Source organism: Scaptodrosophila lebanonensis, unplaced genomic scaffold (genome assembly GCF_003285725.1).
Source record: "Scaptodrosophila lebanonensis strain 11010-0011.00,11010-0021.00 unplaced genomic scaffold, SlebRS2 tig00001410-arrow-pilon, whole genome shotgun sequence".
Taxonomy (NCBI): Eukaryota; Metazoa; Arthropoda; class Insecta; order Diptera; family Drosophilidae; genus Scaptodrosophila; species Scaptodrosophila lebanonensis.
This window is the reverse complement of record NW_022060738.1, coordinates 6,068,522-6,094,331: the sequence shown is the minus strand read 5'-3', so window position 1 is coordinate 6,094,331 and position 25,810 is coordinate 6,068,522. Positions and strand designations below refer to the sequence as shown.

The 25,810-nt window shown below is 36.0% G+C and overlaps 3 protein-coding genes across 3 annotated transcripts; 1 reads left to right on the top strand and 2 right to left on the bottom strand.

Moving 5' to 3' along the window:
• The first annotated feature begins 20,264 nt into the window (after positions 1-20,264).
• On the top strand, positions 20,265-21,557 carry LOC115630590. The gene is made up of 3 exons (XM_030527209.1): positions 20,265-20,413; positions 20,485-20,597; positions 20,661-21,557. Exons 1-3 carry the CDS (start codon positions 20,365-20,367, stop codon positions 21,249-21,251), a joined length of 753 nt encoding a protein of 250 aa, XP_030383069.1. The 5' UTR covers positions 20,265-20,364; the 3' UTR covers positions 21,252-21,557.
• Positions 21,558-21,564: 7 nt separating this feature from the next.
• Positions 21,565-22,985, bottom strand: LOC115630589. The gene is made up of 5 exons (XM_030527207.1): positions 22,858-22,985; positions 22,721-22,795; positions 22,555-22,653; positions 22,381-22,446; positions 21,565-22,291 (listed from the first exon to the last, which is right to left on the bottom strand). Coding segments are annotated over exons 1-5 (927 nt in total). The 5' UTR covers positions 22,860-22,985; the 3' UTR covers positions 21,565-21,606.
• A 1,009-nt stretch (positions 22,986-23,994) lies between these two features.
• LOC115630708 (CD63 antigen) lies at positions 23,995-25,260 on the bottom strand. The gene is made up of 3 exons (XM_030527361.1): positions 24,460-25,260; positions 24,296-24,403; positions 23,995-24,240 (listed from the first exon to the last, which is right to left on the bottom strand). Exons 1-3 carry the CDS (start codon positions 25,219-25,221, stop codon positions 24,106-24,108), a joined length of 1,005 nt encoding a protein of 334 aa, XP_030383221.1. The 5' UTR covers positions 25,222-25,260; the 3' UTR covers positions 23,995-24,105.
• Between the last annotated feature and the right edge of the window lie 550 nt (positions 25,261-25,810).

The window sequence follows — 25,810 nt, the reverse complement described above, 5'->3', positions numbered from 1 at the left end:
TGTATCGGACAGCTTTGGGAATACTCATTGGTTTATATTTTTGTGTTAATTCTAATTTAGATTTTAGGTCTTGGCTCGCTTTCTAATCGTTTTGCCAATGGCCTTTCACTTTTAGGCCTAACAAGCTTTTATCTCTCCCAAATACTAATACACGCTTCAGAGGCCAGACATGCAATATAATTGGCCGACCAGCTGTAAATGCACTAACCTCCTGCACTTGCGCTCGATTGTGGCCGAGATTTATAACTTGTTGTGCACTTGTGCTGCAACGAATCCGACGCCAACACCAACACCCTAGGATGCAGTGTTAGGGTTGCCTGCACTGTCCATCCCCCCGAATCGGAGCAGATGTTTTGTGTGTGCATTTGACATTCATTGCTGCTTTTGTTGCTGTTGCTGTTGCTGTTGCTATTGCTATTGCTATAGCCTTTGTTGTTCCTGTTCCTGTTGCTGCTGCTTCTGCCACTGCCATTGCCACTGCTATGGTGCTGGTGCTGGTGCTGTTGTTCCTGTACCTTTGCCTCGGACTGTTTACTTCGACCAGCTTGACCAGCTTGACCAGCTGCACTTTGGCTTTTGTCCTGTTTACCCTGGCATGCACTAAGCCTGCAAATTGTGTTGTATGTTCTGGCGCCCCAACTCTGTCACAGCCATAAATTTGCGAATGTTTTGTGTAGTGCTTACCGACTCGCTGCACAAACTCGATTTAAGAAGGCTTTCAAAAATATATATTTTGATATAAAATATGAAAATATGAAATGGCTACGATTGCAGCATCAACTGGCAATCAAATCCAAGCGATCCCCTTTGCATGCGTCGTATACACAAAGGTGTGTACGGGTGTGTATGTAAATGGTGTATGAGTATTTGTATTTGCCACACATTCATTCTTCATTTAAGCGGCCATTCATTCAACTGTAAATTTGTATTCAATTAAAAATCATTTCTTTGTCAATTATTCATTCATTGTGCATCGAGGACCGGTTCCCTGCGCCAAACGTCCAACTGGCCAACTGGCCAACTCTATACACACAGCCAACAGCATTTATCCAGTTTGCGGCCATTTTTGTTATTCACAATTTTTTACTTTTCATCTTTTATATTCGAGTCTGGTTCTCTGCAACACTCTGTGAGTTTTATTTAATTTTTATTATTTCCAAATCGAAATATGTGCAGCGAATTGCATAAATCAAAATTTGTTTATTTTTTATTTGGAAAATACCTTTTTGACGCTCTTTGGAATCAATGTAAGAGACAGGTTGATTTTGAACAAAATTTACATACAAATAAAATAAAAAAATGTGCAAAGCTTTTTAAATGCAAAAATATACACTTTCTTTCTGCTTGCGATTCCACTTTGTGCAGAAAACCTTACCCTTGTTGGCAACCACTTGAAAAATCATTCAAAAGCCAGTCATGTAAAAGGCAAATGAGTTGAGAACAGAATAGGAGAAATATCCCATTTGCAAATATCAATGCAGGCGCTGAAGATAAACAATCTGAACTCGTATTTGACGCGTAGTAAATCAAACAAGTGTTTCCTTATTAAACACTTTAAAGTATATTAACGAAATCGAACTCACCTTCTCATTACACTTTCACTTTTGAAACTAAACTTTTGATCATAATCTGTCCTTTCATTTGTCTTTATTAATAAAACGTAGTCGTTGTTCTTATTTTCTTACATTTGTCGTAGCGTCTCGAGTGTCGTATGTGTCACATTACTGGGTTGTCAGTCCACAAACATTGCGCCAACAAGATGACACAAACTTTATTTTGATAGACGTATCTAGAACAAAAGAAACAGCCTTCAATATGGAGCTCACTTTACTGATATACTTGTATAATGATTTGACACTTATGTTTTATTTTCTTATGTCCAGGTGTCCAAAAATTGAATTTTATTACTTAAATTTTAGTAGTTTGCCAACGGCTCATCGATAAAGACTTGGAGTCTGGTTGGAAAAAAAGATTCAACATGAAAAAAAAGCTAAAGCCTTCCTCAAAAAACATTTTCCCACAGCTCTCATTCAAAGCACTTCAATGCCAAAACAATCCCACTTGAACAAATCAATTTAATGTGAGAGCAATCGTACCTTGTTAAGAAAACGGTCTTACATTTTTATTCATACAAGAACACTAAATAAACTAAGTATATTAGAGCAGCGTACCCTTTTTTTGCATTATAGCTTAAATTGAGTTGAATTGTCGTTGACATGTTGCCCACGATGTTGCCCACGATTAGGAAACAACAATTTTTTGAATGGCAAAGTTAAAATGTAATTCTTTTGTAATCCCTTTTTTCATTAGTTAATTCGTACTAATTAATTATTATACGGATTTCAGTTAAACTAGCTAATTTGTTATTTTTCTCGCGTTTTCAAATAATTTAAATTCAACTGCAGAGTCAATTTAAATTTTGAATAATTAGTGGAAACGGTTTGGCATGAATTATTCTGGTTGACATGCTGCTGCCTTCTGGCTGTAGAAGTTATTTAACCGAACAATTGTATGTATCAACATTCAATTAAATACAGTTTAATTGAACATTCCACTTTTGTTCTGGAACATTTGCCTTTCTGTGTTATGTTTTATTTTAATTAAAAAAAAAAAAAAACAATTTTATCTTTATTTAAAATCTTTCCTAAGGGGACAATCATTAGATTTTATATCTTAACAGTTTCAATAATTTTGTGTAAAAAGTGTAATTAGGAAATTTAAATTTGTGTAAAGGTTTTGGAATGTATAGTAAGGCAGATAATTACTGTAGTTTAATTCTCTGAAGGGCAGGTCAAAGAGTTGGAGTAACTTCATTATTCTTTTATTGGTACTATTGTCAAGTATATATATATTTTTTCAGTTTTGCAACGTTAGATATCTTGGCCGTGTCCCAGTGATGGATGGTATATGTCCAGACGGGCTTGCGAATGCTCTTTTATAGTAAAGGTGTGTTTCTAAGTTTTAGCTTAGATTTTCTGCACAACAGACAGTTCATTTTAGCAGCAATGAGACCCAGATATTTCATCATTATATGTATTTAATTAAACAAAATACAAAAGTTATTGACTTTACTGTAAAATAGAATTTCAATTCATTTTGTCGAGTCAGGCAGTGCATTTCGTTTAGTTAAACGAGTGTGTTACTCCGGATAATAACCAAATATTGCCTACATTAAACAACACTCTTCATTGAAATCAATATGCTCTTTTAGTTAGCACATGTTTCTGCCACCCAATACCCGCACAGATTACACCAATATTTTCCACATATTGTGCGACGTGTAAAGTCCATAATATATATCTATAATATTTTATTAGCTGTCTTGAGTGCCGACAGTGCTTGATTGTGTGCTCGCATTTTTAAATTTAGCGGCGAATGTGCTGGCATATTGGAAAGTTGTGCCGGTCAAGCGAGAACACAGTCCCCCTCATCTGGCCTTCGACGCAGCAACGTGGCTCGATTGTAATGCAACCTAATGCAATTTCCCTTTGGCACGCACTCAGCTGGTATTAGAGCAGAAGAGTGGGTTGGGAAAAGGCAACAGCTGGTTGCCAAAACGGCAAATACAAACGCCAACGCAATTTTTCACAGCAAACATATTTTCAATTTTTTCTTCCCGTTGACCATGGATTTTAAAGTTTGGATTGGTCCGCAAGAGAAGAAAAAACTTGTATGTGCGCAAGATTTTTTTCGGTGCTAGCAACTCCAAATGCAATTTGCTTCGCACATGTAACGGGCGTTCCAAATTAAGGGGTCTGCCATGCTATACGAGCTTGGCCCGTAAACTTCTCTGCTAGCCAGCTAATTAGCTGCGAGCAGATTTGCAAGCACAAAACTTACAAACCCCCGATACCGAAACAAACGGCAACTAAGCATTAGTCAGCTGCATCAGAAACATGACCAGGAACAGCAGCCACAATTAAACCGAAAAGCCATATAGTAGAAACTAATATTGAAGGCACACACTTTCGACTAAAATAAATCTTAGTATAGCACATTACTGTTAAAAAGTTTACCCCCAACTAGGGACAAAAACTTGTGCAGTTTTGGTTTCTTTCCTGAAAAAAAAAAAACGTATTTTCTTACCAACCGCATTTTAATATTGGACGCATTCATTGACATTGAAATTCCATGAACTACGGACAAATCTGGTTGTGTTTGAAATCCAATTGTGGGAAAAATTCTGAAATTGCTGGGAACAAGAAGCGGGAATTTAGGGAATTCTGATTATGTTTGATAAATATGTTTAACTCTTTAATCGCTTTTTCAGAATCGCCAACTTTTAAGCTTGATTTCACTCTCCTTCCCGTCAACAGTTGTTGAAAACAGTTGTTTTCTGAAAAATTGGCATCTCTGCGCCGTTGATTTTTTAAACTTGGAAGTGCTTAGTGTAACGCTGTTAAATATAAATAGGGTTAAAAAACTGTTTTTTAAACCGCTGGCATACGCATACATTACATATTTATTGAATAATATATTCTTTTTTTACATACATATATACAATTTATTAAACTAGTATTCTGCTACCAATATGGCAGCGTAAGCTAGTTGAAAATGAATGGGGAATACAACAGTTGTCTATAGTATGCAGCTATAGGACGCACTTATATCTATTTACATACATATATTTACAATATTTTAGATTTAATAAGATATACAAGTATATTTAAGATTTTATACTATATATTTTACACAAGGGATCTCGTGAGGAGATCCTTTGGATGGCACTTCTTCAGTCTTCTCTTCCTGGGAATAATTTATCAGTTTAATTTAATTACAGTTATTAATTGTTGATTTTTTCCCCCGCTTTTATAATATTTTCCTTAGCTTTACTTACTTATCATAAATATTATTTGTATTATTTTTTTATTTTATATTATACGTTTTTTTATTTTTTTATAATTTTGTTGCATGTACGAGTAAGTGTAAAGTTATACATATAATTTACGATATTTATATTGGTGAAGTCGGTAGCTTTCGTTCGATTTCTTTTAGGTACAGAGTATAAAACTGGGTTTCATTATTATTTTAAAATTTGAATAAAAAATATAAATAATTTTTAAATTCAGTTGTTAGAGTTAAAATAATTAGAGCATACCTCGTGATTGAACTGAAGTTCCTAACGGCTTCGTTATTTAAAAAGAAAAAAAAACACGAATAACAGCTGGAAAAATACAAATAAGTTCAAAATTTGGGATGTTGCTGTTGTTGCAGCTTCTACTGTACCACATCCAATTTTTTGTGTGGCACACTCTGTAAGCGTATAAAAAATCGCTTAAGTTAAGCGAAGCGTCAAGTCGTTTGCCTGCTGCCCTGTGGTCCACTTGACTGGCTAACTGCCTGGTTGGTTAGCTGGTTGTGTGACTGAGCGGTCTTCTCCCTTGGCACCACAAAGGATTTTAGCCAGTTAGCAACACTTGAGCTCCGGTCCAGTACGCTTGAGTTCAAAGCAAAACAACTGCAATGTTGTCTTTGACGTTGCTGTCGCTTTATCGCGCCGCCTGTCAGCGCAGCTTCCCTTTTTATGGCTGCCGCATGTCATTTGCATCCTTGAGCAGCAACAGCAGCCGGGACAACCTCAATTTATTTGCACTTAAGCTGCATTAGCTCTGGGGGGTGCAAAGGGATGGGGCGCAGCAAAGAGCTTTGCAAAGGTTAACAATGCAGCTCGAAGTAGCAGCAGCTTTTTTGTTGCATGGCTTTGGCTTTGTTTTGCTCAGTTACGATAACTGCCACACTTGACGGTTGCATTTTGCTTGCTCCAGCAGTCCTTATGTGTCAGGCAGAAAGTTGGAATAGTTTTTTCTCGGTCGTCAGCTGCGATCTTTTTTGGGTTGCCCCAGATACTCGTAGCTGAAGGAGCACGCATACTAAACAAATCTGCCAACTCAAGATTTATCTTAGGGGTGGACTCTTGAATCTCCATGCTGCTTTATTTAAGGACATTTTTTGTTGTTTTGTGTAATGCAATTAGAATCTAACAATTACAAAGAAGAAGAAATGTCCCAATGAAGAGCCTAGTTCTTATTTCGGATTTCTATGACATACACTAACTAGTTCGTACAGCATAAAAATGTAATTATTTTCAATCAGAAGATCTAATAGTCTGTTTATTAAAAATGTATTATATATGTTTTTTGAACCCAGAACCTCTTTTTTATCACAGTAGTTCACTTTAACCTCGTAATGCCTATTTGCTTATCAGAAAAGCTAGAGCTATGGAGTATCTTAAATTGGTATTCGCTTAAGCATCTATACTATATCTAAATTTAATTTCGCTTAGTGTTTGTATGTAAAAGGATAAATGAAACTTGGCAAATTAAAGGAATACATTTAATATGAAGAGAAATATTAATCGACAACTAGCTTAGCATATACACAATTTTTTTTCCTAACTTCCAGAACTAATAAACAATTTTTCTAAAATCGTGCATCAAATAAATAAAAATTTCTATTATTTACAGATTACTTACAGATGTATTTTTTTTAAAAATAATAAGCATTTGGTTTATATTTTATTGGTACATTTGAATAACTGAGATAAGAAAACTTGTTCACTTTAAATAAATTTTCTATATTCAATATTTTGGATAACAATTCTCTTATGACTATCCTAAAATTTAAGTAGGATTTTAAAAAACTAATGCAAATATTTTATATTTTCCACATAATGATTTCCACAAATTTCAAAACCAATGAGATAAAACATTGAATACACCATATTTTATAGCCATCGTGGCCATGAACATAATAAAAGTGTGATCTAGAAATGTGACCAACATGATTTTTTAAAATGTTCATCCCGATTGCCTCAATTCCCATTTAAATATCTAGCAAATATTATAAACCACTACAACTAATTTAAAATATATTCTACCACAAATGTCTGACATCGATTGCACTTACATACGTATACCCCGATCGCCTTTAAAGTGAAATACAATCTCGTTCACTTCTTATTGCAGATCATCTCTGGCCTTTCAGTAATTCCTTACATGCACAGAGTGTATGTATCTACATATATTTTATAAGTAAGCCACCATAACTATGTACACCTGCCACAGCTCTTGTTGCTTTTCGAGAAATGGAGAAAGAATCACCGAGCATGAGAACAACCCAAAAAAAAAAGGAACTCAGCAAGGCTTAATTGTTAAAAAATGCGAAAATAATTGCAGCAAATGTATTGAAGCAATGTGGCAAAAAGTCCCAGCCAACCAGAAAGGGCATGTAACCATGTAGCTGTTGTCGTTGTTGTCTTGGCCGTGGCATGCAAAAATGTCATGCATTTTCATTGCCTTAACTGAAAAGCGCGAGCACACACAGAAGTACACCCAGAAAAAAGAACACAGTGCGAAATAAAAAGCATCGCGCTACAACAGCATTCGAGCGACAATTGCCAACTGCTGTTTCTTCCTGCCTGGAGTGGCAGCTTAACGCCGGCCTTAGCCTTCAGCCATGCAAATTAAATTTGGCAAAGCGAGCAAGCAACATGCGTGCCCAAGTCGGAGCAGCTGCAGCAGCAGGTGAAAAAAAAAAACAAAAAAAAAAACGCAAAAACAGCGACAGGAGCAGCAACAACATGGCTGTGTCATCAAAGAAGCCGCTTCGAGCATTGCAGAGCGCGTTGCACAAAAAACGCCCGCAAATGAAGGGCGACATTTAAAAGCGCGTCCGATGAACAGTCGTCGTTGTTATTGTTAGTGTTGCAGTTGTAAATGGCAGCAACAATTACAGCTCTCTTCTGCTGCACATGGCACAATGGGCATGATACACTAAAACCAACATTTATATTTTGTATTAACCATAAATGTTCTCAAAATTTAGCAATGGCTGAAATACATAGTTATAATAAATTAAATTCTTGGAAAGGCATATGGAAATAAATTGCATTTAAAAGGAAAGAAATTAATATGTAATCCAAAAAATTTAAATTACAATTGATTGTAAAACTATAAAACAATGCAAAATTTATCTCTCTGTAAGTAATTGATAAATAAGAAGCAGTATAAAATTAAACACAATCTTAAATCAACTTATACTCAAACTTCAGCCTTAAACTAATTTTTTAATTGAATTAAAAGTTGTTATTATGCGTTTTAGTAAAAAAAAATCACATAAACATTAAAACTAAATAAAAAAGAAATTAAATAATAGCTGAAAAATATGCTACTTTTTGTTTATTACGCTGTGTGTGAACTTATTTAACATTCCGCCCTATGGCTCCCTTTTTTTTATTGAACTTATATAATACGCGGCCTATTGATGATCAAAGAAATGTTAACATTATTTAAATTCTCAAACCTCTTATCTAATCATAAAAAGTGTCGAATCTGAAATTTGCTGATCATCAACCTGTCCGTCTAAAGTACTCAAAGCTCTCCATTAATCTTCAAACAACGATCAAATAACAATAATACTTCCTCATCAAAATGTTAAACAAAACAACAACAAAAAAAACAGCGTTATGATGAAAGTAAAATCTGTTATATATTTGAGGAAAAAGAGCTGCTGGAAGACGGAATTTTAAACTAGCATAGCTTTTTATAAATCATCAAGCTATAAAACTTTGTGAAGACATTCTACAAGTATTTTAAACACATTTTTATAAACTTATCTTACTCGATGGACTAAGTTAAGATAGCATTTGGTACAAAATCTATTTGAAAGAAGGAAAATAAAACAAAAAGCAAGATCATTAGGGAAATAACATTCGTTTTAAATTTTAACTTTTGGGACTTGGCTCTACATTTTTATTGACTCCATATCACTAGTAAACCTATCTAGTGATTCCATAATTCTTTTGCTTTAAAATGGACTAAAATGAGCTAAGGACTTCGTGCTACTTGTTGGGAATTTTAGTGGTGTCGCCAAAATGGCACGCTGGTTAATGCTTTCATAAAATTAAAGTCTCCTATTAATGAGCAACAATCGAAAAAACAGCTACTTACTTGCATTTTGTTGTTAGTGAATGTACTAAAGAAAATGTAGTAAAGCACTTGAAAATAAATTCAGACGCAAATGATTCCCTCGATGATCGAAAGCCGAATAAAAGGTCCAAGTCGCAATCCACAGATAGTCCATAATAACAAGTCGAAGAAAAGAGGAATTAGTTTGAATATTTAAAAGATAAATTTTCGCTTCCAAATTAAAAACAAATAATAATAATAATAAATAATAATAAAAGCATATCCATTGTTTTTATTGTAAACACCAACAATTCAAATTCCAACAAAAATAAGCACGAAAACACACGGCATGTCCCACTGTTCAATGAAAAGCAACGGAAAGTTAAATAAACGCAAAGACGTCTATAGTAGCTGCCATTTTGCACAACTTAAAGGTTTGGCGGTATTTTATTTAAATTTGCGGTACTTTCAACATATTTTCTGCACAGGTGTGAGCTTAAATTTCACTTTTTATAGTCCTTTGTCCACAAAAAAATGCTCAACAGCTTTAACATTGGCCTTTGTTGATCTATTTTAAATTTATTGGGATTGGTGGCTTTGGATGTGTATGTACATGCACTCATATATAAATGGAGGCACATATTTGATTAGCCGCTGCCTTCCATTTTGCTTCTGCTTCCGCGTTTTATGTTTTCATTCACCCAAAGGATTTGACCATTAAATTTGCAACGCTTTCCGGTACATTAGCCAGCTATTATTTGGCTAATTTTCGTCTTTTGGCCATATAATTTACACAAAATAACACACGACTGCACACACATATTCCGACCACCTTCCCAAACAATGCCATTGTGTCAGAGCAGGCAGCACTCATACGCCCCATTGTACGCTATTCGGCTGCGTTCTTTTCTCAGAGACTATCGGCTGCCTGCTGCCTGCCTGTTTAATCAATGATTTGGAAATACCTTACGCAACATTAATTTTATGCTACATTTCACCATTGCTTATGCTGTTCTTGTTGTTGTTGTTGTTGCTGTTGCTATTGCATTCTTCTTGCTACTGTTGTTGTTGTTGTTGTTGTCACGCTTTGTGCTCTGTCCCTGTCCACGTGACTTCTAATTACAGGCACTCAAAGAGCTTGAACAGTAAATCAAAATAGTTGTGCCTTATGCCGAGCAATTCGTTATGATCGATACAGGGCGCAATGCAACATATGTTGCCTAAAATATGCAAACAGACCCACACACACACACACACAAACACACTCACAGGCATTGCATTGAAAAGCAAAAATGTATTGACAATTTCAGGGATTCCAACAAATATCGTAGTTGGTGCGGGTTCGGTTCGGCTTTGAAGCCTTTGGCATTTGATTCTGCCGAATTGCAAATCAAACATGACTTAGTTGCTCTCCATTCTACACACATATACCCCCCCCCCCCCCACACGCACACACACACAAACACACACCCGCATAACGTTTCATTCGAATGACAAGCGCAACAAGCGAATGCAAATAAATTGCATGAAATGCATATAAAATTGTGTGCGCATGCATTCGAATGGAAGAAAATGTGTAAAGTCATTGTAAAAAATTGGCTGTTGTAGCAATTTGTTGTTGTTGGTGCAGATGTGTGTATTACGACAGCTGCCGCCCTTTGGGCCGCTCTCGCCCACTGGCTGACTGATTGCCTTCGAGTACAAATCGAATGCTCGATTTAGTTTCGGGCAATTTGTTGGATATATTTATGCATAATTTTGCACTTTGCTTTTCATCTGCTGCATTCCCATTTATTCCTTTAAAGATGTGGAATCATAAGGATATTTTACGTTTAACACTCATTACTGATATGTACGCGCATTTGTTGGTAATAACAATGGCAGCGCACATAACACTTGCCTACTAATAGGATTCGTTCGGTTTGTTGAGAGTACTCATTCAATCGATCGGCTAAGTATTATAATTATAACAAATCCTCAAATTTCCAACTATATTATTGCAAAGGGCACGCCACTCAAATTATTATTCCTTTAATTACAATTGCCTTTTTTAAAAGAACAGCGAAAAGCTATATCCATAGAAACGAACTCCGTTTTCAGCTGCTGTGGCCGAAAACAAAACATAAATAAATGCGATTTATTGCGGTCAGTTATTTTTATTGAAAAACAAACAAAATCAAGATTTTAAAATGTAAAAAGTTTTGTGTCCAACTACTCCAGTTAACAGTCAATGCATACTATATTCAAAAATTAGCTTACGTCCCAATCCAATTTCCAAATTAGCTAAAAAAAAAAATATATATATATATATATATATATATATATATATATATATATATATATATATATATATATATATATATATATATATATATATATATATATATATATATATATATATATATATATATATATATATATATATATATATATAGCTAATTATCAACATTAAATTTCAACGTTTTATGCACCATTTTAAATGCGTTTAGAATTACTTGTAAGTTTCAGCTTATATCGATAGGCTGGATAGCCTTACGTATAAAATACAAGTACTACTACCGGAAAGCCCCCATAAGCTGCTTGGGTCCTACCTTTATGGAAGACAGTTGGCAGTGAGGTTGTCAGCATCTCAGATGACAATGTAATTGAAGAAGAAATTGTTCTTGGGCCAACGCTGTATATGATATAGACTTTGGATATTCCCCAAACAACTTTTACTCTTGCCGACGACACAACAATTCTCAGCAATTCCCCAAATGTTGCCTTCAGGCCAAAACACTTAAGCGAAATCATATTGCAGCAGTGGAAAATTGGTTCGTAGACTAACGCATATAGATAAAATACGACCAAGCATGGGTATATTCTGAACGATGGCGTCCATCCATCAAAATTCCCAACGCATCCCAATTCATTAACCAAGTCACTTCTGAAGGTAAATAGTTCCACAAGACTATAAAGAAACGTCATGTCAGTCCAATCGTTGAGCAAAATACATACCCAATTAATTGGTAATTGTCTATTGATTATTTTAAATTTTGAATACAGAATATTAGTCTCCAAGAAAAAGGGCAGATTCAATAATCAATAATACAAAATAAATAAACATGATCTTTATATTTGCTTATAAAATCAATCAATAAATAACTTATTAATTTATTCACAAGCTGTTTCACAGTCATAGTGTATATAATAATTACTCACATACATACTGGCGTTATCTTACTTTAAATACTGCACTGATATTCCATTAAATAAAATAATTTGTGAATGGCAAGCAGCGCCTATTAAGAAAATCATAGAGTGTACCATTCACAAATATAAAGTATGTACGTGTATGTGGCATGATTGAGATTAAATTTTAAATATTAATTGTTTATTGAAACCGAATAATTAAAATTCTCCAATTCAAAACTTGGTTATTAATTTATGCATTTGTATGATGATGTGTTTGTGTGTGTGTGTGCTTGCATTATTTTTAAGCTTCAACAATTTTAATTGTGTTTCATTCGCATGCATCTTTGTGTTGGCCACAACTTAAGCTCCTTATGCGCCACTTTGCAACTCAACTGCACAAATACACTCAGCCATATGGACACGAATTCAATTCTTCTTAAGTCATTTCCTAAGCTGGCTGCTTAAGTGTCAATGAACTCGGCTCCGAAGGCGCTTTAAATTTATTCTACACCTTCTTGCCCTAGCATTTATGCAAACACATGCCGAAATGTAAAAACGGCACAAGAAACTGTACAAGACTTCCATAGAAGCGCCACATTTTTCGCACAGTGCATGCAAATAAATGAGCGCTTTTTTATACACATAAAGTGTGCAAATAAACATAAATAACATGGAAAGAAACAAACCGCAAGCAGACATAACTACAACTGAATGAGAATTAAGGGGGGGCTGTGCAAAATAGAAAGGAAATGTGTGCATAGCCGTGTGATTTGTGTGTGTGTGTGTGTGTGAGCATGCGTTTAAATTTATGCTAGTATATGTGCAAAAAGGTCTTCCTTGCACATTCATGTTTGTTGACGCTACAAAAAATTCACTCTCTGCACGCAACATTGTTTGTTCGTGTTGTTGCATTTCCATTTATGTTCATTTGCTGGCAGTTCCTCGGGTGTGACTTGGTTTCCAAATTTATGCATAAATTTTATAATAAGGCCCAAATATTTTCTTTTCTTATTTTCCAGTCACATTTCGATAAAGGCTTCGTTGATTGCATCCGAGCATAACTAACCATCCGGATGTAGAATATAATTTTCAGCAGCTGCTGCAATTTTGCTTCTTTGGAAAGGTGTGCTTTAAAAGGAGCTTCACTTAATAAGCGGAAATCGGTTCGTTTTTACAGTTTTCCAATAAAACTGATTAATAAACTTATATAAAAACAAATTTGTAATAGTCTTTTTTAATGTATGTATATATTTTTTATCAGCTTGAACATGGGTTTATTGGCTTTTGTTTATAATAAATAAGTAAATGTATTCTCTCACAACAAACAAAATAAATGATGGATTTTTGAATAAATTATGATTTTTATTGAATTTATTTGTGTATTTTCGTCCAGTGTATTCGCGCTTTAAGCCATAATGTTGCATGTTAAATATTTTTCTCATATTCTCGCATGCATATATTTGTATTTTTTTTTTATTTGCATTTGCATGGCACGACGATGACGATGACGTCGTCGTCGCCATTTCCAAAAGTATTCACACACACACACACACACACTTATCCGCTTGTCTTTTTGGTAAAGTTTTACGCTCTCGCATGTTATTTTGCATTTTCTGCGGTTGCAAACACACACACATATACACAAATACATAAATACACGTACGCGTATACTCGTATGTATAAATTTACATACACATACATACACACATACATACATGCATATAAGTGTGAGCACACATTAACACTTTGTTGTGGTTGTTGTTGCTTGCGCAAGCACGTTAAAAACTTAACGAAGCAAAATATTTTTTGCTTGTTGCATTTCATTTAAAATTTATGCCAAAATTTTTTATTCCTATCTTGCTGTCTGTCCTTCTCCCATCTCCTTTGTCTTTTGTTTGCATGCATTGCATATGTAATTGTAAATCGTCTGTGTATGTGTGTGTGATTTTGTGTTCAACAAAATATGCAAGTGCTTGTTTAGCAGCTAATATTTGTGTGCTACATGGCGTATGAGCGATATTTTGAATTCTTTTGAGCGACAGGGCCATGGACAAGTGTTTGCAGCATTCGTCTATGCTTTGTTTAAATTGATACAAAAAATAAAAAATAAAAAATAAAAAACCAAAGACACTGATGGCAGCAACATTGTCGTCCTGTGCTTTACTTGTTTTGCTTGCGGTTGTTGTCGTCATTCTTGTTGTTGTTATTGTTGTTGCTGCTGATTGCAGCTTGCTGTTTTGTTACATTTTATGCATTTCAGTTGAAAGCTGCTTTTTGTTTCTGCCTGATGCTGTCCGCTGTTAAATCCGCACACAAAAGTGTCAAACACAAGTGGCGAGGAAAGCAGCCAAGTTACCTGACAGCAGCATGTCATTTGCCCAGTTAAGGAAGAAGGAAAGAAACGGAAATGAATTGTTGGTTTTTTTCAGCTTCGAAGCTTAACTCTATTTATATCTTGGGCAGAGAAAGTTTGCAGGGTTATGGCAACTTTACATAAAAACACCTTTCTCAGAGTACGAGTAGTTTAATGAAAGAAACGAGTGACTTTTCTTATTAAGTTGCTATTAACTGTTATTCAAAACAAGTATATTAAAGGACATGAAATGCTTAAAACATTGCTTAACAAATATCAGATTGGAGGGCGGGAAATTTCATGCTAAAAGTTTCATGGCCAACGCGAAACCTAAGCATAGATTACAATCTAAAAGAATACCCCAACTGGTCAGTTCATTGCAAATAGTTATTTAAAAGCTAGACTGTCAGTTTTTCAGAAATTCATTCATTATTACAACTGGAAAACAATAAACATGTCTTGAGAATAATTATGGTTTTTGGAGGACTCTCTCATAAATATGAAGAACTGAAAAAATCGGAAAAAAATATCATTTCACTCGTATGTACTCTTTCCAATTCAATTACAATTTACCACTTTGCGAGTATTTTCCAAGATTGACATTCATTCATTAAGTTCCCTTAAAAAACGACTAAACAGTTTTCCCTCTGAATAGGAATTAGGGCTCAAACTAAGTATAAAATGCCAAATATTAGATTATCAAGAAGATTAATTTTGAGATTTTTTTTTTTAATTTTTATTATAAAAAATAAACTATTTACTGAGATGCCGCTTTCCTTAGGAAGACTGACAAACGTATAACTAGACTTCAGTTCATTTCATAGTTTTGCTGCATAGGGAATTCATATTTTTTATTATTTATTTCCTAGCTATGTCGGTGTTTCTGTCTGTGAATAGCTGTGAATCGGGGTATAGCGCACCAAATGGACATTTATGTGACATTCTTTTTTATGCGTTTCTTGCTATCAAAATATATAAGTTGTACTTATGAAAAAAATTGCAACAATTATAAAATAACTGGCTTTTGAAATTTCCAAATATGCATCAGTCCAGTATTGCAGTTCTAATAATCTAAGGCTATTAGTTAATTATTGAAAGCCATTTAAATAATAGGTTTATTTTACAAAATTGTCATAAATAAAGTATAATTTCTCATTTGTATAGACCACAATTCATATTTGAAATATATTGGTCATATTTTTGGTTAAAAAAACAAAAAAACAAAGTTAAATATTTTGGAATATGCAGTGTCAGTGCTAACAAAAAGCATAATAAATGCATCATTGGGCACCTGAATTATTCAATTAGATTTATTTATGTATCTATTTTTCTGGAAGGCAATCCGTCCTGCATAAATAACAAAAGAGTATATTTTTTCTCATTTGAATTTTAAAACGGAAAAAAGGATATTTTATTCAAACGTGTAAGCCTGCATCTGCCTAATCTGAATACTGCCAATGTACGAATACATATGCATTTACTGTATAGGTAATCACAATTGTTGTTCGAAATGTTGGCAATTTTAATTTATCTCGATTTGAAAGCGTTTTTAAGCTCGGTCCTATGAATTTATGCCCAAAGGCGTCATGTGCTGTGCGGTGCGGTGCGCTCAACAAATCAGCATAATCAATAATAAATTTGCATAAACATTAAACAGCATTTACTTTTCATCACATCTCGATTATGTTTCATTTATGGCCTTTACATTGCATTCGTTTAGCCGGCTATCGAGTTGTTGGAGCCCATCAAGGTTGAATGAGCACATAGTACTTGTATGTGATTGAATATGCAATGTTAAAACAAACAATAAACACCCTAAATACCAATCAGTTTAAATTGTTAAAAATTGCCAAATTAAACGCTAATTACGAGTACAAATTAAATTCGGCGACAGGCTGTCACACGATTGAGCCTCGAAAACTGTTACCACTGACTGTAAAAAATTGAAATCAAATACATTTGTAAATTAATAGTTTTATTAACTCTGAATGGAAATATTTTATCTAACAGAAGATAGCAAAATAAGTCAATAAAACCCAGAACTCCAAACACTTCCCTACATTTAATCTTTTTTTTCCAAGTTTCTTTGATAAGACTTTCAGTTTCCAGCTGAAGATGTTGTTATATGAATAAAATAAATTAAAACAACAAACTTTTAATAAAAGTTTAACATACACTTTTTTTAAACAAATATGCATCTTCTCTTCCATTTAATAGATTTATTTTAGAAGAAAACGATTGTTTATTATACTTTATATTATTTGTATATTATGTATCATATAATTAAGATTGCTTTCAACATAGCAGCTTTCATGAATAATCAACAAATTTTGTTTACTTGAAGAACTAGAAATTGTTGTACTAATTGATTGGTTGATATTTTTCGAATGACGTAATACACTTAAGACTCCTATTGTGAATTAATGAATAGATTTTATTTCAATTCAATAGTTCAACTATTCTTATTAAATGGAAAATGTTTATTCACCTGAAGAAACATTTTAAAGTCGCATTTTACACCTCATTTCTCCCCATTTAATAAGCCTTTCGATACAATTTGCCAAAGCTGATGTAATAGTAGCTATAGCGAATAGTTGATTAGGTCATAGATTTTTTTCACAAACTGGCACTCTAAATACAAGTAAGTATGAATAGTTTGCAAGTGTAAATATAATGGAATTGAATATTTACTTCCCGAATGAGGGCAAAAATAGCTGAAATAATTCTCTCGCTTTCTCATCCCTAATATAGTTATTTTACTTTATAGTGTAAAGAGCGATGCCACTTTCGCTGTCTTTGCAACAAGGTGAAAAATGTGTGGCGCAGCGGTTGGTCCTTGTTGTCATCGTTCTCGTCGCCCTCATCGTCCTGGCTGCTGTCCTAGTCTACGTTGTCGTTGTCGTCGTCGTCGTTGTCGTTGCAAACGCTTGCTTAATGTCTTCTTTATTATATGAAATTTATCACCGAAACTGAAATTGGCCTGGCTGGGCGCAATGGCTCTCCAGTTGGCTGGCGAATTGGCTGAGTCGCTGCCGGCGGGCCGGGCCGGGCCGGGCCGAGCTGAGTCGGGCCCGGCGCTGGCAAAGCTTGCACTTTTTTTCCAGCAGCAATGTCGCAGCATAAAGCAACCTATACAGACATACAAACACACATCAGACATTGTAGTAAAAACATGGCTTATCCTTCATGGCCACACACACTCACAACCAGTGCATACACGTACATACATACATACATGCCCTTATATAGAATAGAGCTGCATACTTACTCCCACAAGATTAGCAGCAGACACACACACACACACACTCAAACATATAGAATTAATGTTTGGGTTTTGTGCTAATGAACGGCATGTGTGTGTTTGTCTGTGTGTGCGAACGCTGTTTTTGAATTATAGCATAATTTTTACCACGCTGCTTCTCAGTTTTTTCCGTCCTCTCTGTTGGCTTGTAAAATGCTCAAGAAAATTTATTCGCTCTCTGCTTGGATTGTTTGCCATTGTCTTTGTGTTAGTAAAAAGAAGGTCAGCGCTGTGCGGAACAAATTTATTCAAATATTATTTTAGATACTTTACTTTAATAACGGTATCAAAATATATATTTTAAACCCTCAACTACTTAAGCTTCCTATCCTAATTATAATTCAGTTACAGAACAGATGATAAAACGGACATATTCTAAGCCTTCTAACCAAGATGAGACCAAAAGTTGCACTACCAATTTAGACATTTAAAGGGGGAAAAAGAAGAAGTTATAATTAATTAATATGCTATGTATATTGCTTAAATGTGGTGTGTTGCATGCAATTATTCTGAACTTATGCAACTATGAATGCTGCCCTCAATATCTTATAAAAAATTAATTAGTTAATTAATCAGCTCCTTTTTGTAATTTTTCGAAAGTGCCATACCATTATAAACATTAATTACTTTCTACACATAGCGCCCAATTTTCTGTACAAATTCTAGCATTATTCAGCTATTTCCGAATTCTTTGAAATTTCCACCTCACCTGTGAGAGACCACCGCTACAAAACATTTATTTTCGGAACGATTCTAAAGCAATTACCTATTGAAAGGCAATGGCATACATATGAAACATTTAAGAGCATACTTTTAGGGATCACATTTTAGTGCCAAGCCGAAATCAATTCACTTTTTATGCAAATTTTAAAGCACATCTAAAAATTAATTCCGAAATCTCTATTTCTGCTTACAATATTATAGCATTATATGAACGCTCAGAGAATTCTTGGCATATTTTAGAATACATCTCTCAGTAAGACCGCTGCTACAAAAAAAATAATTTCGGAACGATTCTATAGCAATTATCTATTAAGCGAATTTTTTGAAAAGTCAGAGAAGTATTTTAGTAATAAGTCCAAGTATTAAACTTATTCTAAATATAGCATAACAGCACAGATGTTGAAGGATGGAATTGGTAGCAATCTTTCCTTGTAACTTAGCCCGCATATATGTTTGTTCGTATGTATATAGACAGACCAGTGATATCATTTTCCTTAAATAAAATAACAACAAATTTTACAAAAACAATGTGTTGTAAGAACGAAATAAATCTAAAATGTTGTGGTTAAGTAAAAAACTGCTTCACCACTTGACGTTGTTGTTTTTACTGCCATGCCCATTGCCCAGAGTCAGCACCATTGCTGACCCCCAACATCTCTGGTCACATCGGAGCGCTTGAGCGCAGTCAGGGCAAGAAATGCTCAACTGTAATTGAAAAGGCTTTAAATGAAGGCTAAAATTGTACAAAATGCGGGTTAACGCAAACGACAAACGGCTTTGGCGGCGGTTAGGGACTTGCAGTTGACGTTGGTCTTGGACTGCATGGCGACTTTTATGCAAAAGAAGCAACAGCAGCAGCGTTCGCAAAAGCCAGTCGGCGTCGACGTGGACGTTGGCGACAACACAAAGTTTTTCATGCTGTTTTCGCTGTTGGGTAGCTGGCTGACTGGCTGGCTGGCTGGAAAATCAACGTGAGAGTTTGGTCACATAGAAAAATGTTGCAAAAGGATTACAACAAAAATTAAATGGTAACCCACTCCTCCCACAACAAAAAAAACCCATGCAGAAAAACTGCTACACACAAAGCAAAATTGTCGCAGAGAAAAAGAACAAAAAGAGAACGAAACTCTGACTTCAAGTGGCATTTTGACATTTTGTTGAATTTCAACTTTGCTGCCGTTGGCTCTAGGGTCAGGATGCAGGTGGCCAAGCCAAATGAGTTGCAGTTTAAAATTAGAGAGAAAAAATAATGCATACCAAAACTGATACCTTGGTTAGAACCAAAAGCCACTAGTACTGTCTCCGTAGCAAGCCGATTCATCCAAAAAATTAATTAAAACTTTATAAAAAATTTCCGTTCACATGAATTTGCAACAACAAAGATGAAAATTATATCTATAGTCAATTTAAAATAATTTTCAAATAAACTTGATTTAAAAGCAAGGCTAAAGCTATTTAAGTTCAAAATGTAACAGTTATAGTTGCACACTGACAAAAGCTCACTGCTGTGCGTATCGGAGCTTTCTTAATCGGTCTGCCAACTCGCTTGAAATTGATCTTCATTGGGGCAGTGTGCTTGAGCATAACAATTGGGCTGCTAAAAAAGTATGTTTATATCAATGATAATGAAAATTTATTAGAATAATAAATATCCCAGGTAATGCATACAAACTACTACTAATTTTTACAAATAATTTACTACTAATTTCCTATTGCGTTGATTTTTCATAATTAAGGAACTAATCGTAAGCGCGTATCATCTCTACTTGACCAGTCTTTTGAAATTTAACATCTCTAGCTGCCTTCATCATATGTAGACACAACTGTCAAACATTAACCGTTATCAAATAAATTCTGCTACATATGCAAATATTTGTGGCTTCCGATTTTATAGTGCCATCGTTGACATGGAGCTGCGCAGTAAAAATTACAATATGTTAGCACAGCAGCTAAAAAGTAAGTTTTAAGTGATGGTCCGATAAATATACATATAAAACGCAGTATTACGCACACACACACATTCACAGACGCCGGCGTATACGAAGAAGGAATGGAAGTCGAAGAAATGCGCCAGATTGCAGAGGCTATTGAATTGTCTACCTCACATGCCAAAGACGATGATCTGGAGCGCGCTATAATGGTGAGTGCATAATAAGTACAATAACGACAGTAATATGCAAATGATGTCATAATGTGTGCACAGGAAAGCGAACTGGAATTTTTAACGCAGCCAGGATACAATGCAATGCTGAATTCCACCATGATCGCGCCGTCTTCGGTACAGATGTCCAGTGGCAACTGTAATGATGCTGGTAGCAGTTTTCTTAACTTGCAACAACAGCATCGCGAAGGCGACAGTCCACCATCTTCGCCCGTGCATATCACTGTGGCAGCGTGGGTGCATCATTCTATTGACTGGACCCCCAACCCAGAACGACGAACAGCGCGTAAACGTGTGGCAGATGGGGGCACGGAGGAACATGAGGCGAAGCGTACGCTGCAGAATAATGCAAATTCTTTGGCTGTGCCAGAGCAAAGGGCTGCAGATGGCGACGCCACTCCAATTTCGATGCGCGAATCAAGCAGTGACTCTGGCATTAGCTGGGAACAAATGAGCTCGTTGTCGCTGGCGCACGAGAGCAGCACAATTCCATCGATTGGTGAAATGCCCAGCCGTCTGTTGATCAGCACCAGCAGCGCAGCCGTATCCGATTTTTCACGCAGCGATCACGGCAGTCATGATGGCGAACAGCAAGAGCTTCGCAGTGCAAACGATTTTGATGGCGTGTACTAAATGTAAACAAAATAGTGTGCCATGTGTGGGAAATTTGCAGATCCTCAAAATACATAATACAAAACCCACTAATATTAAAAAGTTAAAAGCTTTTACATTTGTAGCATAATCAAATTTTTTAACCAATTTTATACAAAGAGCAATTTTAATGGATTTTACAATATTAGAATATGTTTAAAGAAACTGCAATCATCTCTGACTGAACTACAACGAATAGGCTTCTTTCCGAGCACAACCTGCAAAATATCTGTGAATTTAATAGTAATAAATAAATGTATGTATTTCTCCATGTATTTTATTAATAAATGTCGAAAGCTCTGCCTTTATTTAATGTATGGCTGTTTACAAATTGCTTTTACAATCGGCGCTGCAGATTAGTCTTTAACATGGCCTCATTAACCAGAACATCAATGCGATCGCGCATATGCAGAAAAGGTAACAAGCATACACGTTGCTTCACCAATGTGGCAGCCACATTACTGAAATATTGACTAACCTCCAGAGGCTTGGCCAATGTGTGCGCGGAAACTTTTGAGATTGGGGTAATCTTTTGAACGCCACTGCGCCTGGCACGCTTGGCCACACGTCCACCTATTGTTGTAGGCGATGATGGAGACTGCTTATCAACAGGATTAAAGGCTGGTATAGCCACTGGCTGATTACGAGCAGGCACACGCATGGTCTTGCGACGCGTCTGCGCTTTAGGAGCGATTTCCACCGGCGGATTTCCCGGAATCAGAACGCCATCAGCGACCAAATTTTCGGACTCCCGCTGCTGCTCCTGATTAGGAGCAACGACGCTTTCAGCAGATATGTCTGTAATCTGCTCAGTAGGAGCCTTAACATCAACTGAGTTCACCGGCTTGATATCTTCCTGCATTTGGTTTTCAGTTTTTGGAAAAGCTTCGTCTACCAGTGGCACAGCAGGTTGTTGTCCTTGCACGGCGATATCGCATGACACACCCATCACTGGCAATCCATCTGGTGCGACCGGCGAAATCAACTGCTTCCCCATCACGATTTCAGTTCCAGAAAGATGCCTATTTGAAAAATAAACAGCATATATTAAGACCTATGTATGTATGTAAATATAATGTGATCGACTGTTTGCGCTGCGGCGATTACTTACGGATTACCAGTAATGTGATTAACGTCCATGGACCAATCGTCATCCGTAGTAGATTCCTCGTCGTCACTGTAGTAAATGATCAAGGATTCATTTTGCGTACGCACTTAATACATATGCATGTGTGTGTTTGTGTATATATGTATGTATGTATGATTGTGTGTGTATGTTTGTCACCTGGTTTCATCAGAATTATAGGATACTTCGTCGTCGTCATCTTCATCACTTTCGGAGACTTTGCGGGAACGTGGAGCCCGCCAGGCTTTGCGGTCGTGCCTGAACATAATTAATATAAACATTTTAATATTATTTAATAATGCTTTCAATATGTAAATGTACTCACGCCATGGCTACATTTTCTTCTTCAATATCCCCATCGTCGTCTCCTACAATATGCAGTATTTTCGATTGTAAAGGCCTGCAATCAAACAAATTTTAATGGATATAAAAATTTGTTTCCTTTTTCTATAATTTACACACATTTCTAAAACGCGTCGAACACGAACAATGATGGGGAAAACACAACTTTGTATGAAACAATCGGCATGCACAAAGCAGACGCACGATGAAAAATGTCAAATGGGAATTTAGTTTCAGTGCTGGACAACGCCAAATTATGCGATCGCAGTGATTTTGTCGAACGGCCGTTAAGGAACAAGCTCTCTATCACATGTAATGTGAATTTCACATTACAAATTTATTGATTGTGCAATACCAAACACCTGATAGCGGTACGTTATGTACACTTAAATAGTAACAAAGATTTTGTTGATCTTATATTATCTTGCATTCTGTTTTGGATATCGAGCCGTCTTCATATGCTGTGACGTCTCACTTAGAATACAGAAGGAAACAACTGAAAAACTTTCCAGTTTATTTAAATGCGTAACCGTTATACATTTTTATTGTATTGCTTTCGTATGGGCATCTATTGAATTCTAAAATTGTTGAATGAATTTGACTTTTGAGAATTGTTAAAAAACGAGCTCTATTCTATTTTCACAAAAGGTAAAGAAGTGGATTAAAGTTAATTCGGATAATTCGTAGAACGCTTTTTAGGATGGTCAGAAAAAGTTACCCAAAATTGCCGAAAGCCTAATGCTGGAAAGGTTGTAATGTACATATGTATATACCTCATATTTAAGACATTCCTCACGATCTTAATATTTTCTTAATTTTCACTCTAAGCCTTCATACCGAACTCTAAAAACCAAACTGTCCGCACTACATAATTTCTTCTATAAAAACCACTTTATATATTTTTCATTTAGTATGCATTCGGGACTCACAATATTCTTAAAATACCAGTTGAATTCTATATCTTTTCTATCCATGTCGTTTCCGTGTAAGGTAATCCGTTGACATGATAGGTTTTAAAAATTATAATCATTATATTATTTTAATTATAATTATAAATAAATAAATATAATTATAAACAATAATTCCGAATTTACGGCAATTTTTTTCTGAGGCTGGCTAGAGTATTATGGCTTCTTAGTTGTCTGTTTGGATCAACAATGAATTTATAGGATAGTTAGTTAGAATAATCCTAAGAACAAGGTAGTTGAGAACTCCTTCGTTTGCCCCTAAATTAATCAAATTTAGGCCTGCATTGAATTTAATTTATTGAAACAGGCATCAATAAATAGCGATTTCCATGGAAAATGTGTTGAATAAACACAACATTTAAAATGAAGAAATAAAAAATATATAAACTATATCCGTCAGTCATCCTTCGTAGTAACCAGCATTGCACCTATCCTCAGTTGGTTCCTCGCAATTGCAATAATTTACATCGGGTGCCATATCGGAGGCCAAGTCGTCCTCGCCAATAGTAATGCAACGCACGTTGCACGGATATTTCTGAAGAATCAAATGTCTTTTATTCAGGCATACATCAATAAGATGGAAAACATACCACCACGACCAGAGGACGTCCCTCTTCATCTGTGAGGCCCACATTGTCGCAACCATCGCCGACATTTTGCCGATGTAGTATATATTTGGTCATGCAGCAGAGCAGTATCTGAAACGATGTTTCAAAAGTTACTTATGAACTATTTGAGATGAAACAGTACTTGCCAAAACTTTAAGAGATAACATAGCCAATACCAAGAGAATATAAATATAACGCCACAATGTGTCCGAGTAGACCGGTAGACAACCGTTAGTATTAATGTATTCAACGGAGAGAGTCGGGAACGGCTGCCTGCTATTGGTATGTGAGATTTCTTCGGATCCGGGCATGTAATTGGCAAAGCATCGATCAGAGTCCCGCTTGCAACATGCATAGGGGGCCAGAACGGAACCGGCAATGTCTGTGCAGTTATCGTCCGGCCGCGGCATCCAGTCCGCATTCATCCAATCCTTATAGGTGCGCACCCCGCAGCACTGCCTTCGCATCTGGAGACCATCCCAAAGCAGCTTCCACTCTGGACACGAGTAATACATGTCAATGCCCCGAATGAGCGAGTTTTCCGCAGCACTCTCCAAAACATCGACACTGCGGTAAAAATTCCATACAGCTGCAACGCCCGAAGCTATAATGACACACAAATAGAAGAGCCAGACGGTCAGCAGGAGGCGAACGTTTGGAGTGCAACGCCGACACCACAACCGATTCCACATGGAATTGCTGCACAGGAACGTCACAATAAGTTGGATTCCAAAGATATAGATGTTGAACAGGAATCCGTAGAGCATACGACTCTCGGTCTCCGCCAGGTAGCCGGTCAACAGTGACTGATAGATAGCTGTTACTATGACGATTACCAAACCAATCACAGCCTCGAGTATTAACAAAAGCGTAATGTAGACGGAGGCTTTGCGAAAAGGTTCGCGCATTTGGTCATCTTCGTATGCTTGAGGTTGGGATTTTTGATTTCACTCGATTTCTGCTACAGGCTAGCGCTCTGAACTCGAATTTCATTTGGAATGTCATTCTAGACAAAGAAAACTCTGTTGGCTAAATTGTATTTCAAAGGCAGAGTAACTTTCCCATAACTTTTGATTGGTAGGCTGGACAGCTAAACAACAAAAGTAATACACCTTGTTGATGTTCCTCTGTGTCCAATATCATTGAAGTTCACTGTACGGTCGATGTTAGTCACATTTGACTGTATCAAGGGCCACACATGCGCACACGAAATCCAACGCCATGTACAGGCAGCTGTTCTTAGTTATTTTAATTTAGTGATGTAGTTGCACATTCGCATAGATCAACCTAGCCAGCATCACACTCCCTCCCCTTTTAATAAAAGCATTAAAGAACTGTCTTGTCATCATGATCACACTTTCACTTTCAGCTTCTCCGAGTTCAGCTGGTTCAAGTACCGGTACCGGTTTAGTGCATAAACTAATGGCTATTAAACACGCCTTATATTAATTTAATCGACTCAGCCGACTGGGATCTGACGTATCCGTGCTCTCTTCC

Bases quoted from the DNA above. Each gene is read 5' to 3' on its own strand.
- LOC115630590 (XM_030527209.1), top strand. From the start codon at position 20,365: ATGGAGCTGCGCAGTAAAAATTACAATATGTTAGCACAGCAGCTAAAA. The intron at 20,414-20,484 runs GTAAGTTTTAAG...ACACATTCACAG, and splicing joins GTTAGCACAGCAGCTAAAAA to ACGCCGGCGTATACGAAGAA. The intron at 20,598-20,660 runs GTGAGTGCATAA...ATGTGTGCACAG, and splicing joins ATCTGGAGCGCGCTATAATG to GAAAGCGAACTGGAATTTTT.
- LOC115630589 (XM_030527207.1), bottom strand. The intron at 22,654-22,720 runs GTGAGTACATTT...AATTATGTTCAG, and splicing joins GAAGAAAATGTAGCCATGGC to GCACGACCGCAAAGCCTGGC. The intron at 22,447-22,554 runs GTGACAAACATA...CATTTACTACAG, and splicing joins TATAATTCTGATGAAACCAG to TGACGACGAGGAATCTACTA.
- LOC115630708 (XM_030527361.1), bottom strand. From the start codon at position 25,221: ATGCGCGAACCTTTTCGCAAAGCCTCCGTCTACATTACGCTTTTGTTA. The intron at 24,404-24,459 runs GCAAGTACTGTT...ACATCGTTTCAG, and splicing joins TGTTATCTCTTAAAGTTTTG to ATACTGCTCTGCTGCATGAC. The intron at 24,241-24,295 runs GTATGTTTTCCA...TTGATTCTTCAG, and splicing joins GACGTCCTCTGGTCGTGGTG to AAATATCCGTGCAACGTGCG.